A 14,276-nucleotide genomic window follows, 5' to 3' on the forward strand; every position below is an offset into this window, starting at 1 on the left:
TAAAATACAGAGAGTTTAGTTTCTTGGCAAATTTGGATAAAACTATTTTAAGTCAGCATGCATTCACATTGCAATAGCAATGAGAACCATTTTGTGGGTAAACAGATTTTATAGCAGTTGAAACTTAATAGATATCATTAGACAACTAAGTAAGATAATGACTGGCGCATTGTAAAATGGAAGTAGACCCAATTTTTGGTGGGAATAAATATTTTTGTCTATTGTATTCAGGTTAATGAATTAAGAAGTAGAGAATGTGGATATGGACTAATCTGACTACTGGAACTGACTTTGTTCTCCTGGGGCTATTCCACCACATTCAGGTCCCCAGTCTCCTCTTCTCTCTCATCTTTGTGGTGTTTCTTGTGACCCTTACTGGCAATATTATGATGATAATTCTCATTTGGATGGACCTTCGACTCCATACATCTATGTACTTCCTTCTAAGCCAACTTTCCATCATGGACCTTTTATATACCTCAACTATTTTCCCCAAGATAGCTACTGATTTCCTCTCTGGGAAGAATACCATTTCCTTTATTAGCTGTAGGATTCAGCTCTTCCTATTCACAACACTTCTTGGAGCAGAGTTCCTTCTCCTGGCAGTCATGGCTTATGACCGCTATGTCGCCATATGCCACCCTCTCCATTACTCAGTTCTCATGCGCCCTACAGTCTGTGCCTTCTTGGTGACTGGCACCTGGTTGGGTTCTCTGTTCAATGCCTTGGCCCATGCCATTTATATTCTGAATCTCCCTTACTGCTCCTCCTTGGAAATCCATCATTTCATTTGTGAGATCCCAGCTCTCCTGAAACTTGTTTGTGCTGATACAACTCATTATGAAAATGGGCTTCATGTCAGCAGTGTTGTGTTCCTTCTCATTCCAATATCTGCCATTATGGCCTCATACGGGCAGATACTCTCCACTGTTTTGAGATTAGGATCAAACTTAGGGACAAGAAAGGCTTTGACCACCTGTTCCTCCCATATGATTGTCGTGTCTCTCTTCTATGGAACAGCCATCATCAAGTACTTTCTTCCCAAAGCCTATCATACCACAGAGCAGGATGAAGTAGTATCTGTCTTCTACACTATTGTAACTCCCATGCTCAACCCCCTCATCTACAGTCTTCGAAACAAAGAGGTGTCTGCAGCCCTCAGGAAAGTGCTGGGAAGGTAAAATTCCTTAAAATATTGATATCAAGTGATTCTCAATTGAGAATTAGACATGAAAGGATGGACCTCATATAGAGAACTGTTTTACCAAAATATAGATAAACAGCATACAACAGTCATACTATGCCTGTTCTGCAGACAACTCATGCATAAATTCCTTCAGTTTACCTTGGTTAAATGATAATGGATCAGGTTACTCCTTCTTGCTGAGCCTCATTTGAGCTTCACAGAACTATTAGATAGAATACACTATTCCAGAAGACACTCAAAATCTGCACATCATAAACAATAGATATCACAAATGTCTTTTGATGTTAGACAAAAGGAAAAATGCACAAGCTAGGCAATATTGACTCTATGCTGAATTTTACAATTTTCCTCCCTAAATATCAGCATTATAATATTGTAACATCATTTTAAAAATATTATTAATCAATTTCTCATAAATTAAAGTTTTCAAATCTCAAGGTAACATTTAATTCTGAATATATTATTCTATTATGGACCAAAAAATGCTTTCATCTATTCTCACCACTTTACATTGGAAGTAGTATTATGATATTTAACTAAATGTCAGAAGCACACATATACTTATAACATTTAATAATATTTGCCCAATCACTTACAGCAATTTAGCCTATTAAATATATTAATCTTCTAAAATGTTACATAATCCATTGTTTAAGTCCTGTTCAATTTATTTATATATACATGCCTAAATAGTCAGACATGTATGTGTATATGCATCTACATGCATATATATGTATATAGATGTATCCTGATGTATAAGTGTATATGCATATATATAAACATAAATGAATATATATATATATATGAATAGCTTTCCCACTTTCTACGGAATTTTTCCAATATTCAACAAAATTTACAATATACAGTTTAACAATTTTTAATTAATTTTGTAAATTCAAAAAGAACCTCTCTAGAATTGAATACATATTTACTAATTTAGTTAAGTACCATTGAAATTATGTGTTTGACTCATTACATTTTGGATTGTGTTCAATATGATTTTTATCCATGTATTATTTCTGGTGTTCATATTTTCTTATATATTTGACTGATTTATTTTCATTTATTATTAATTTTTTTTACTAATTGTCTCTCTTATACTTCGGTGTTGTTACCATCAACAATATATAAGAACTTATGAAACTTTTGTTTTTCAATTTTAGTTATCAGTATTAAATCTATTTTTGCTTACTAGTGCTTGATATTTTCCTTTTGAATTTAATTTACAATTCCAACTTCAGCCAGCTATACAGTATGAAATTCTATGTCTAAATATCTGTTACTTAGTTTAGCAGCACACGTTTAGCAATTGATATATTACCTCTAATTTTCAAAAGATTAATTACTCAGATAGATCTGGCTCACAAGAGCAATAAAATACAATTATAGAAATGCTGCTCAGCAATACCAACTTTTTCTAATTTATATTTTTTATAAAATTTTTTCAATATTTCATATTGCTTATCTCTGCTTCTTGTTTTATCACACGTCCAATGGTCCTGTGGGAATTTGCAGGAACAATGATTAATCAATGCATAATTCTGATAGGAGGAGGTGTTTAATAAATATGAGCTAAAACAAATTAAAATGTGTTAAAATTGTGCCTATGAAAAAAATTAATTCCCTGTGTCACACAACCATCCTCAGCTTATTTAACTATTTCTATTTTCTCACATTCACCTGATGGCAAAAATTTAAAAACTATAATATCATTCAAGCAGCAATATCCCAAAATTACATAAATAGATATGGTTACATCCCCATTTCTTCTTTCTGTCACCCCATACACAAATCTTTACCCACCCTAGCTAAGTGGTTCCCCTACTTCAGTGCAGTGAATTGGAATAATTAGTGTCATTTCAACAGATCACACCCTGTTGACTATACCTCTGTTTATTCAGAACTGCCTCTCTTCCCTATACATGCATTGCATATATATTCAGACATGCACACGTACATACATCTTTTGACAAGCCTATCATTAACAGAAACCATACCAACAGTGATTCTTGTGAACATGTTATCCAGGTACAGCCAAACATTTACTCCAACTGTCAAGCCATAATAACCAATCTAGGAATGGGTATATATTCATTTCAGGATGATCTATTCCTTCATCGGGGATTTATATAATTTAATCTATATGGTGCATCAGGGAGTCCAAATTTCACTTCCAAGGGTAGTGTTCAACTTGTTACAGACTTTTATTCACCCTTCAAATATTGTTTGAAAATCCACTGAAACATAAGTTAAAATTGGCAGTTGTCAAACATAAACATGTGTTTATAATAGAAAACTCCCTACATCTTCCAAAAATGAGTCTTAATCTACTCATGGAACTATCAGATGGTGATAAGACCTTGGGTCCTCACCCAGGAGAGACTTCCAACCATGTGACACCCTCCTCTACTGCCTATTTTTTTTTCCATGTCTATTATTACCCCAAACTCTGTGGACACCCAGTTTGCTGTGCCTTTTTTAAATACCTCCACTATTTCTTGAGGAAAAATTCATGAAGTTTAAATATTTATTGCCAACATATACCCAATTCTAAGTTTGATAACTGTTATGGATAGAATTTTGTACCTAGCCTTCACCCCTAGTCTCATGAACACGATCCTATTTTGAACTACAATCTTTGAAAATTTCATTAGTAACAATGAGAAAAAAATAGGAAGGGGTGGATAATTTGACTAGCATCATTAAAAGGAGAGTAAATTTGGACAGAGACAGAGAGAAGCAGCGACATACTGGAAGCAGATATTGTCTTGAATTGCCACTGGCAGAACCCTGCAGACTTCAGCAAATGCCTGGCTCTGCCAACACCTTGACAGAGAGTTATGGTGTCCAGAATAGTGTATTAGTCCTGCCAGCAAATTTCTGCTGTAATAAGCAAGTCCATTGGTCTTGTTAGGCCACCACTAGGAAATTGGCAATCAATATGTAAAGAAAATGTAAAATGTAATATGTATTCATCTTTAATCTACAAATGTATAAGAATGTTCATTTTCCCTGCTTCCATAGTTAACATTTTTTAGCTGTTTAAATTATAATAATTTCAATTTGATTTTACTGATGATGATAAACTTGCTGAATGCTTATTTCCTCATTTTGAAATGGTGTTTTAAAATGTTATTCTTTAAGTGTGAGTGTTAATATAAATTTTGATAGCTAAGAATTTTTTAACACTTTTTCTGCCATAGAGATTGTATTTACTTTTTCTGCTATGTCATCACATAAAATCACTGTATAGATTATCATGATGTTTGTAGGAGAGAATTGTATAGTCTAACTACAAATATGGACACTAGGCAATGAAAATTTAATTTTGCTGTTAATTCTATGAAATAGTTATATATCACCCAGAGTAAACCAATATATTCTCAAAAGAGTGAGCTAGATACTCTATTTTACTTTTATTTTTAAATGAATTTTATTTATCTATAAATTTCACAGATATATGTGAGATTTTATTTATCACTTATAGATGAATAAAATTCAATAGAGTTGGATTTCAACTATTATTTTATAGTCAATCTGCTAGGTGAACACACAAAATATTTGCAGTCATGCTTTAGACTGATTAGCTGAAGAAATCTACCAGTTTTAAATATTTAGTAATGTTTAATCACACTCCTGAATCATTCAAGTAGGAGAACATGTCTAAAATATATGTTCAACTTATGATCTATCTCTCTGAAAATATTTTGTTTCATTGAGATTGTAGAACCTTATTGCTAATTTATTCCCATATGTTTGCAACTCTCCTAAGTTGAATGCTGAAACATCTGCTTTGCTATTGCCTATTTTTGTCTGATAAAACACTATCAATGAAGAATTTTAGCCAGATAAAAGATAATTTGGCCTGCATTTGATCTCTTTCTGTACCTTAAATATATAAGTATATCACCTCCATGTTTTCCCAGGCAAAATTACCACTTAGCCCTTTAGATCCTTTAGTCCTTGGATCCTTTGTACATTACCAATCACTTTTCACTTGCTGCCTTCAGAATTCTCTCTTTATCTTTGGCATCCTATTGATGCCTTAATTGGGACATTTTCCAGGCCTCAGAATTGTAAATTTTGGGACTAATAACGTCCATTGAGAAAGTCAATACATTTCTAGTATATTCCATTCTGGCAGTTTAAGCAAACCAAAACGCACCTTACACAAAACTTAACACAAAATGGATCAAAAATCTAAACATTAGTACTAATACCATGAAACTTTCAGACAAAAATGTAGGGAAATATATTAAAGATCTGGTGATAGGAGGTGGTTTCCTAGACCTTACAACCAAAGTGCAAGCAATGAATGAAGAAATAGATAAATGGGATCTCATAAAAATTGAATATTTTTTCACATCAAAGAACTTTGCAAATTAAAAAGGCAGCCTACAAACAGGAGAAAATATTTGGAAACCAAATATCAGATATGGATTTAATATCCAGAATGTATAAAGAGATCCTACAACTCAACTACAAAAGGACAAAAAAACCCAATTAAAAAATGGGCAACAGACACAACAGACATGGGCAGATACTTTTCTGAAGAGAAAATACAAATGGCTCAAAAACATGTGAAAGAATGTTCAACTTCACTAGTTGTCCAGGAAATGCAAACCAAAACCACAATGAGATCTCATCTCACCCATACTAGAATGGCCATTATTAAAACAAAACAAAACAAAACAAAACAAAACAAAACAGAAAATGAGAAGTGCTGGAAAGGATGTGGAGAAAGAGGCACACTTATTCACTGTTGGTGGGAAAATAGAATGGTGCAACCACTTTGGAAGGCAGTTTGGTGTTTTCTCAGGAACTAAGTACAGAGCTGCCATATGATCCTGCAATACCATTATGAGGTATATACTCAGAGTACCTGAAGGCAGGGACCTGAATGGACATTTGCACATTGTTGTTTATAGTGGCATTATTCACAATTGCCAAAGATGGAAACAGTCCAAATATCCATCAACAGATGAGTGGATAAACAAACTGTTGTACATACATATGATGAAATATTATGCTGGTAGCTGTAAGACAGAATAAAATCATAACACATGCAAAAATATGGATGAACCCCGAGGGCATTATGTTAAGCAAAACTAGCTAGAAACCAAAGGAGAGATGTTGTATGCTACCACTAAAAACAGTTGCTATAAGTGCTAATACCAACATTCATATCTGCCACATTCTAGCTCTAAGTTTCAGGTTTCACACAGATACCCAAAGTTCCAGGGATCAATCAGGTTATACACAAAGGGATCAGCATCTCAGAATCTGGAGATAGCCATTACAAATCAGGAATAGATGTGACTGCTGTAAGAGCCTACAATCTAGGGACCATTGCAATAAGCATTCCCCTGATAAGCTGAGTTCTAATGTTCAATTCTGAGTTTACACATGGTAGTTAGTCCATATTGGTGAGGCATTATAGTGTTTGTCTTTTTTTCTGGGGTAGTTCACTCAAAATGCTGTCTACAGGTTCCATTCACATCATTGTGTATCTTAACAGCTTCAATCCTTCTTGGAGCTGCTCAATATTCCATTCTATATGCACACAACAGTTCACTGATCTGTTCCCATTGCAAATATGCATAGCAAATTATGCATAGTCTCCCCATAAACATGAGTATGCAAATGTCCATTCATGTCCCTGCTCTCAAATCCTCCAAGTAAATGCCCCCTAACGAGGCTGCAGGACCTTATGGCACCCACATACTCAGCTTCATGTGGAACCATCCCACTGTCCTCCAGAAAGGCTACACCATTCTGCCTCCTAACCAATAGTAAACAGGTCCATCCCTCTCTCCATGTTTTCCCCAGCACTTTTATTCCTTAGCCTTTCCTTTTGAGTAACAAGCCTCATGAGGGAAAGCCCCCAGATCAAGGGCTCAGCCCAACAAATTAGCAGTCCTCAATGTTTATCAGAAAATCAGTAATAACCCAGGTGGGGAAGGCCAACATTTCTGCATTTCTCCCCAATTCCTCAGGGGGTCCTGAAAATAAACTTTTACTCTCTGCCCATATCACTCTAGGATGTACTGGGATTCCACCCCAGCCTGTATAAACTTGCCAAATCCCACTTCCCTTTCAAAGATCCATGCACCTATGGTGTTCAAACTGATAGTACAAGTGAAATTATCTAGTGTGCTACAGAAAATATAGATCCTGAACCAAATAAACATCTCCTCCCCTGGTCTTGCACAAAAGTTGTAGTTTTAAAACCCAGTCAGTATCGTCCTTCACCCTTTGGCCTGACTTGCCTTAGTCCTAAACAAGGACTTCATTCCTATCTCTAATTGAAATATAAACTCTTTTTCAACTCTTTCAACAGTTGCTGTATGGGGTAATACATTCGTAGTTGCCAAGCTCTAGCTCCAAGTCTCAGGGGTCACACAGATACCCAAAGTTCCAGAGAATAACCAAGTTATGCACAAGGAGCTCAGCATCTCAGAATTTAGAGATAACCATTACAACTCAGGAACAGATGTGACGGCTGTAAGAGCTTACAATTTAGGGACAATTACAATTAGCATTTCCCCAATAAACTGTGCTCAAGATTCAGTTCTCGGAATATACACATTATAGTCACTCCATATTAGAGAGGCATTATGGGGTCTATCCTCTAGTTTCTGGTGTACATCATTCAAAATGCTGTACTCAAGATTCATTCACCTAGTTGCATGCCTCACAGCTTCATTCCTTCTTATAGCCAGTCAACATTCTACTCTATGCATACCCCATGGTTCACCAGTCTGTTCATCAGTCTAAGTACATTTAGGCCACCTCTGTCCATTGCAAATCATGAATGCTGCCACCATAAACACTAGTGTGCAAATGTCCATTCGTGACCCTGCTCTCAGATCTTCCAAGTATATACGTCATAATGAGGTTACAGGACCTTATGACATCCACACACCTAGACTCTCATGTAACCACCACACTGTCCTCAAGATAGGCTACACCATTCTACTTTCCCACTGCCAGTGAACACAAACATCTCTCTCTCCAAGTTCTCTCCAGCACTGTGTCCCTCTGTTCATTATTTTCCTGGAATTTTATAGGGATATATTCAAATACCAAACAATCATCCACAGTATACTATCAATTGTTCACAGTATCATCTTATAGTTGTGCATTTATTACCACAATAAGCACTTACACATATTCATTACACAAAAAATATTGAAATGAAAGAATAGTAAAAAGGGTAAAAGAATAAGTAAAAATAAAATAAAATATAGCAATAAAGTCAGACAACAGCACTACCAAGAATCCTGTACCCCTCCCTTACAGCCCCTCTCACAGATATTTATCTTCAGTATATTGCCTTTGTTACATTTAATGGGAGCATATTACAATGTTACTCTTAACCCCAGACTCCAATTGCTTTGATTATATTTTCCCCCCAATACCATCCCTTTTTCAACACCTTCCAAGGTTAACATTCATTTGTTCTCCCACATGTAAAGACATTTTTACATATGTATATTTACTCACCATCACTGACCATGCTAGGTTTCATTAAGGTACACAGTCCCAGTGTTTATCATCCATCCTTCCCTCTGGTATCATACATGCCCCCAGCCCTCTTCTTTCATCTTTACTCACAGTTATCTTTGGTCAGTGGACCTACAATACTGTGCTGCAATCACACAGCACTGCATTCTCCATTTCTGGATCTACACAGACAATTCTGTTGAACATTCTATAATCCTTCAACATCAAATGCCTGATCTCTACCATCTTTCTATCTCCTGATAACCTGTGTTCTCAGCTTTAAATCTCAAAGGTTGTTCATTAATGTTAGTTCATATTAGTGAGACCATACAGTATTTGTCTTTGTGTTTCTAGCTAACTTTGCTCAACATAACATCCTCAAGATTCATCACATTATTATATGTCCGTGACTCTGCTTTGTCTTAAAGCTGTGTAACGTTCCATTGTGTGTACATGCCAAGTATGTTTATCCACTCATCTGTTGATGGACATCTGGGCTGTTTCCATCTCTTGGCAATCATGAATAATGCCACTATAAAAATTGGTTTACAAAGGTCCGTTCGTGTCTTAGTTTTCATTTCCTCTGAGTATATATCTAGTAATGGAATTGCTGGATCATATGGCAATTCTATACTTAGCTTCCTCAGTAACCACCACACTGCCTTCCAGAGTGGCTGCACCATTCTACACTCCCACCAACAGTGAATAAATGTGCCTCTTTCTCCACATCTTTTCCAGAATTTGTAATTTTAGGGATTTTTGTTTGTTTGATTGTTTTTTTGATAATTGCCATTCTGGTAGGTGTGAGATGACATCTCATTGTGGTTTTGATTTGCATTTCCTTGATAGACAGTGAAATTGAGCATCTTTTCATATGTTTTTGAGCCATTTGTATTTCCTCTTCAGAAAAGTGTCTATACATATCCTTTGCCCTTTTTTTAATTGGGTTGTCTTTCTCTTCTTGAGTTGCAGGATCTCTTTCTATATTTTGGATATTAAACTCTTATCTGATATGTGGTTTCCAAATATTTTCTCCCATTACATTGGTTCTCTTTTAACTTTTCTGACAAACTCCTTTGTTGTACAAAAGTTTTTAATTTTGAGGAAATACCATTTATCTATTTCTTCTTTGGTTGCTCATGCCTTGGGTGTAAGGTCTAGGAATCCACCTCCTGTCATTAGATCTTCAAGATATTTCCCTACATTTTCTTCTAAAAGTTTTATGGTCTTTGCTCTAAGGTTTAGATACTTGATCAATTTTGAGTTAAGTTTTGTATGAGGTTTGAGATAGGAGTCCTCTTTCATTCTTTTGGATATAGATATCCAGCTCTCAAAACACCATTTATTGAAGAGGCTGCTCTGTACAAGTTGCTTCAGCTTGACTGCCTTATCAAAGATCAGTTGTCTGTAGATGATACAGTCTATTTCTGAACACTCAAATTGATTCCATTGTTTAGTATATCAATCTTTATGCCAGCACCATGCTGTTTTGACCACTGTTACTTTGTAGTATGTTTCAAAGTCAGTAGAGTGTGACCTCCCACTTAATTCCAGTTTCTCAAGATATTTTTGACTATTCAGGGTAACTTGCCCTTCCAAATAAATTTGGTTATTTCCTTTTATTTCTGCAAAGTAAGTTGTTGGGATTTTAACTGATATTGCATTAAATCTATAAATCAGTTTAGGTAGAATTGATATCTTAACTATATTAAGTCTTCCAATCCATGAAGATGGTATGTTCTTCCATTTTTTTAGGTCCTGTTCAACTTCTTTAAGCAGTTTCTTATAGGTTTCTCTGTATAGGTCTTTTATGGCCTTGGTTAAGTTTATTCCTGAATAGTTGGTTCTTTTGATTGCTATTGTAAATGGAATTTTTTCAGGATTTCCTACTCCTGTTGAGCATTACTTGTGTATAGGAAAACTACTGATTTTGCATGTTGCTCTTGTAGTCTGCCACTTTGATATATTCATTGATTAGCTATAGTAGCTTTGCTGTATATTTTTCTGGATTTTCTACATATAGGATCATGTCACTTGCAAACAGTGGAAGCTTTACTTCTTCCTCTCCAATCCATTAACATTTAGTGTTATTGCTGTAAGGGCAGTAGTTTCTTCTACCATTCTACCACTTTGTCTTTTGGATTTCACATGTCATATCTCCAATCCTCTCTCTCCTATCTTTTTCTATCAGCCTGTAGCACTGCCTTTAGTATTTCTTGAAGCACAAGTTTCTAATTCACAAACTCGCTCAGTGTCTGCCTTTCTGAAGATATTTTAATCTCTGCCTCATGTTTGAAAGGCAGTTTTGCTGGATATATAATTCTTGGTTGGCAGTTTTTTTCTATTTCAGTATCTTAAATACATCATAGTTTTGGCAGAGAAATCTGTACATTGTCTTATTGAGCTTCCCTTGTATATGATGAATCACTTTTCTCTTGCTGCTTTCAGAATTCTCTCTTTGTCTTTGATATTGGACAGTCTGATCAGTAAGTGTCTTGGTGTAGGTCTATTGGGATCAATTCTGTTTGGGGGAATGCTGCACATTTTGCATCTGTAATTTTATGTCTTTCATAAGAGTTTGACATTTTCAGTGATTATTTCTTCTATTATTCTTTCTGCCCCTTTTCCCTTCTCTTCTCCTTCTGGGACACCCTCAACACCTATATTTGTGCATTTTATGTTGATGTTCAGTCCCCTAAGGCCTTGCTGATGTTTTTCCCTTCTTTTCCCTATCTCTTCTTTTGTGTGTCAGATTTCAGATATCCTGTGTTCTAGGTCTCTTATCCTTTCTTCTGCCTCTTCAAATCTGTTGTAAGTCTCCATTGTGTTTATCATCTCTTCTATTGTGCCTTCGTTCTCATAAGTCCTGCCATTTGTTTTTTCATACTTTCAAGTTCCTCCTTATGTTTTCCCAATGTCGTCTTTATATCCTTCATCTCCTTTGTCGTATCTTCCCTCAACTCATTGATTTGATTTTTGAATTTATTTTTGAATAGAGTTAGGAGATGGGTTTGATTATTAATTAGTTGTTTCAATTCCTCTATCTCAGTTGATATGTTAGTCTGTTCCTTTGGCTGGCCCATATTTTCATGTTTCCAAGTATGGCTCATTATCTTTAGCTGTCTTATATCTGATTTTCTTGATTAAATTATCCTTGAGATCATTTTCCCCCTTTTACCTAGGGTTTTCTTCTTGGTTGGCTTTGTTCTCTGTTCTTCGGTATTCAGTTCAACTTATTGTAGACCTCTGCTATAGCTTATGTTTTGTTGATCAGAATTTTTCACCTCTTGTTTTTCTGGTTCTTGCTCGGCCTCTATGTAACTTTTTTTGTGATAGAGTCTCCCCAGATATGATCAACCCCAATCAGGTTTTCCCAGTCTAGACAGGCCCAGGACTTAGGAGGAAGATATGGCGTTTCCCTGAGAATAAGAACCCATAGGTTGCTAGACCCTCTTGTAAAGCTTACAGACGCTGTGCTTTTCCTACCCTGTCCAGCAGGTGGTACTTGTCAGCTCACAGTTCTCCACCAATGTAAAGAGATGTCACAGGTGCCTTTAATACTCTACAAAACTTGTTCTCCTGGGGGCATGGTTGACTGAAGCTGGTTTCTGTTTTCCAGACCCTGGGCACTGAGTTCTCTGAAGGAGGGCCAACAGCCAAGGTGGGCCCCACCCTCCTCTTTTCTTTGGGACATTATGCCCTTCATAGGATTGCCTCTCCCACTAGATTCATTGATATGTGTCTCAAAGCTAGCTAAGCTCTGCTCTTCCCTGGGTCCAGTGGTCAACTGCAAATATTTGAGTCTTTCTGCAATGAGATACTTAGAATAGTTATTTCAAAAAAAAAAAAGAAAAAAAAGAAAAGTAAATCACCTTTCAAGGCCTTTTCCCAGCTCCACGTTTTGTCAGTCCCAGTATAGACTATTTAAAGATAAGCACTTTAGGCTATTATCTCTTTCATCTGAATAGTTAGTCTGAAACACTTTAATTCCACTTTTGCATGGAGGCCTGAGGTGAAGCAGGAGCTCTGATGGGCTAAGGAAATGCAAAAAGATAGGGTCAGAGAGCAAAATAATAGGAAAAACAAAAAACAAAAAATAAACAAAAAGACCTGCTTTACAGATCAGGAGCCCAGTTTCCCAGGATTGCAGATGGGAGTTGGTACCATCTTTATATGCCCCTTTTTGTTGGAATGCAGCACTTTTCCAGTATTCTGAACACCTCCCACTCCAAAAGTCTCTGGTTTGTTTTTTACTGTTTTTGTTAGTCCTGCCTCCTTTCTGCTAGCTGATTGTTCTCAGAGTCTTTCATGTCTGCTCTCAGTTTATTTGTCTTTGGGGCTTTTATTCAGCTGTCTGAGTTTGTCAATTAATTCTGCAATTGGTGCCAGGTTGAAAACAAGCCCCCTCCCCCACTCCCAGCAAAGATTCTTTTTCCCTTAGAAAACTAGTCAAATACAGTCTGCCATGCCTGGGTTGGGGGGAGGGGTGCCAGCCCCCTGGCCAGGGAAACTTACAGGTTTCACTGCAATCTCAGCCATTTCACACATTCTAGGCTGTTGTATGATGTATGACTGATCACAGACTTCCCTGAAATGGTTGTTCCACACAGTTCCTGGCTCTTTACCAGCAGCCCTAGAGGAGTAACTAAATTCCACACCTCACCACTCTGCCATCTTGCCCCACTCTCTGCATCCAATATTCTTTCCCACCATATGCTTTAAATTGCAATCAACTTTATCATTAGCATGTGAGGCTTTGAGATCTTGCTGAGGGCTTTTCTGATGATGGTATATATGAATCGATATTTGAAGGATGAATCAAATAATTAATAAAGAGGAGAAAAAATATAGCTTTAGCCAGAGGAATCAGAATGTGAATGTACGTTTTACCTATGGCAAAAGGTAACATGGGGCATTTAGGGAACAGCAGGAATGCCAAAAGGAGGGTATAGAAGAACTATTTAAGGTAAAGCTGGAGACATAGGGAAAAGACCTTATAAAACCTAACATGACAAGTTAATGGACCTTGGTGTACTCTGATATCAAGGGCAATTACTGAAGGATTGGAAGGTACATATGTATGTGACATGATTGTTTCCAGAAATTGAGGCTATCATATACAAAACCAGAATACAAGAAAGAACACTGCCCCTTGGGGAAGTGGAAAGTAAATCAGGTTGGCTGGACATAAAGAAGGAGACTGTAAATGATGTGAGACAAGGCTGGAGTAGTTCAATATGGATCAAGGCAAAATGGACTATAATCATATGTCAAGCAGTGTGGATTTTATACTGAGGAACTTGAAGGGAATGATACATATGAATATGCATTCTAGAAACATTAGTCTAGAGTAACACTGCCCATAAATTTCTGCAATGATTTGTACTATTCTGTAATCTGTACAGCCAACTATAGTAGTCACTAGCTACAGGTAATCAAATGAACACTTGAAAGGTGGCTTGTGCAACTGAGGAACTGATTTATTTTTGTTTTAATTCATTAACATCTACATATCCACATGTGTCTAGTGGCTACTTTCTTAGACCATGCAGTTCTAGACACA

At 36.4% G+C, this 14,276-nt stretch overlaps 1 protein-coding gene across 1 annotated transcript; it reads left to right on the forward strand.

Moving 5' to 3' along the window:
- The first annotated feature begins 254 nt into the window (after positions 1-254).
- On the forward strand, positions 255-1,181 carry LOC119506573 (olfactory receptor 2T2-like). The gene has a single exon (XM_037799582.1). It carries the CDS (start codon positions 255-257, stop codon positions 1,179-1,181), a length of 927 nt encoding a protein of 308 aa, XP_037655510.1.
- The last annotated feature ends 13,095 nt before the right edge of the window (positions 1,182-14,276 follow it).

Source organism: Choloepus didactylus, chromosome 11, assembly GCF_015220235.1.
Source record: "Choloepus didactylus isolate mChoDid1 chromosome 11, mChoDid1.pri, whole genome shotgun sequence".
Lineage (NCBI taxonomy): Eukaryota > Metazoa > Chordata > Mammalia > Pilosa > Megalonychidae > Choloepus > Choloepus didactylus.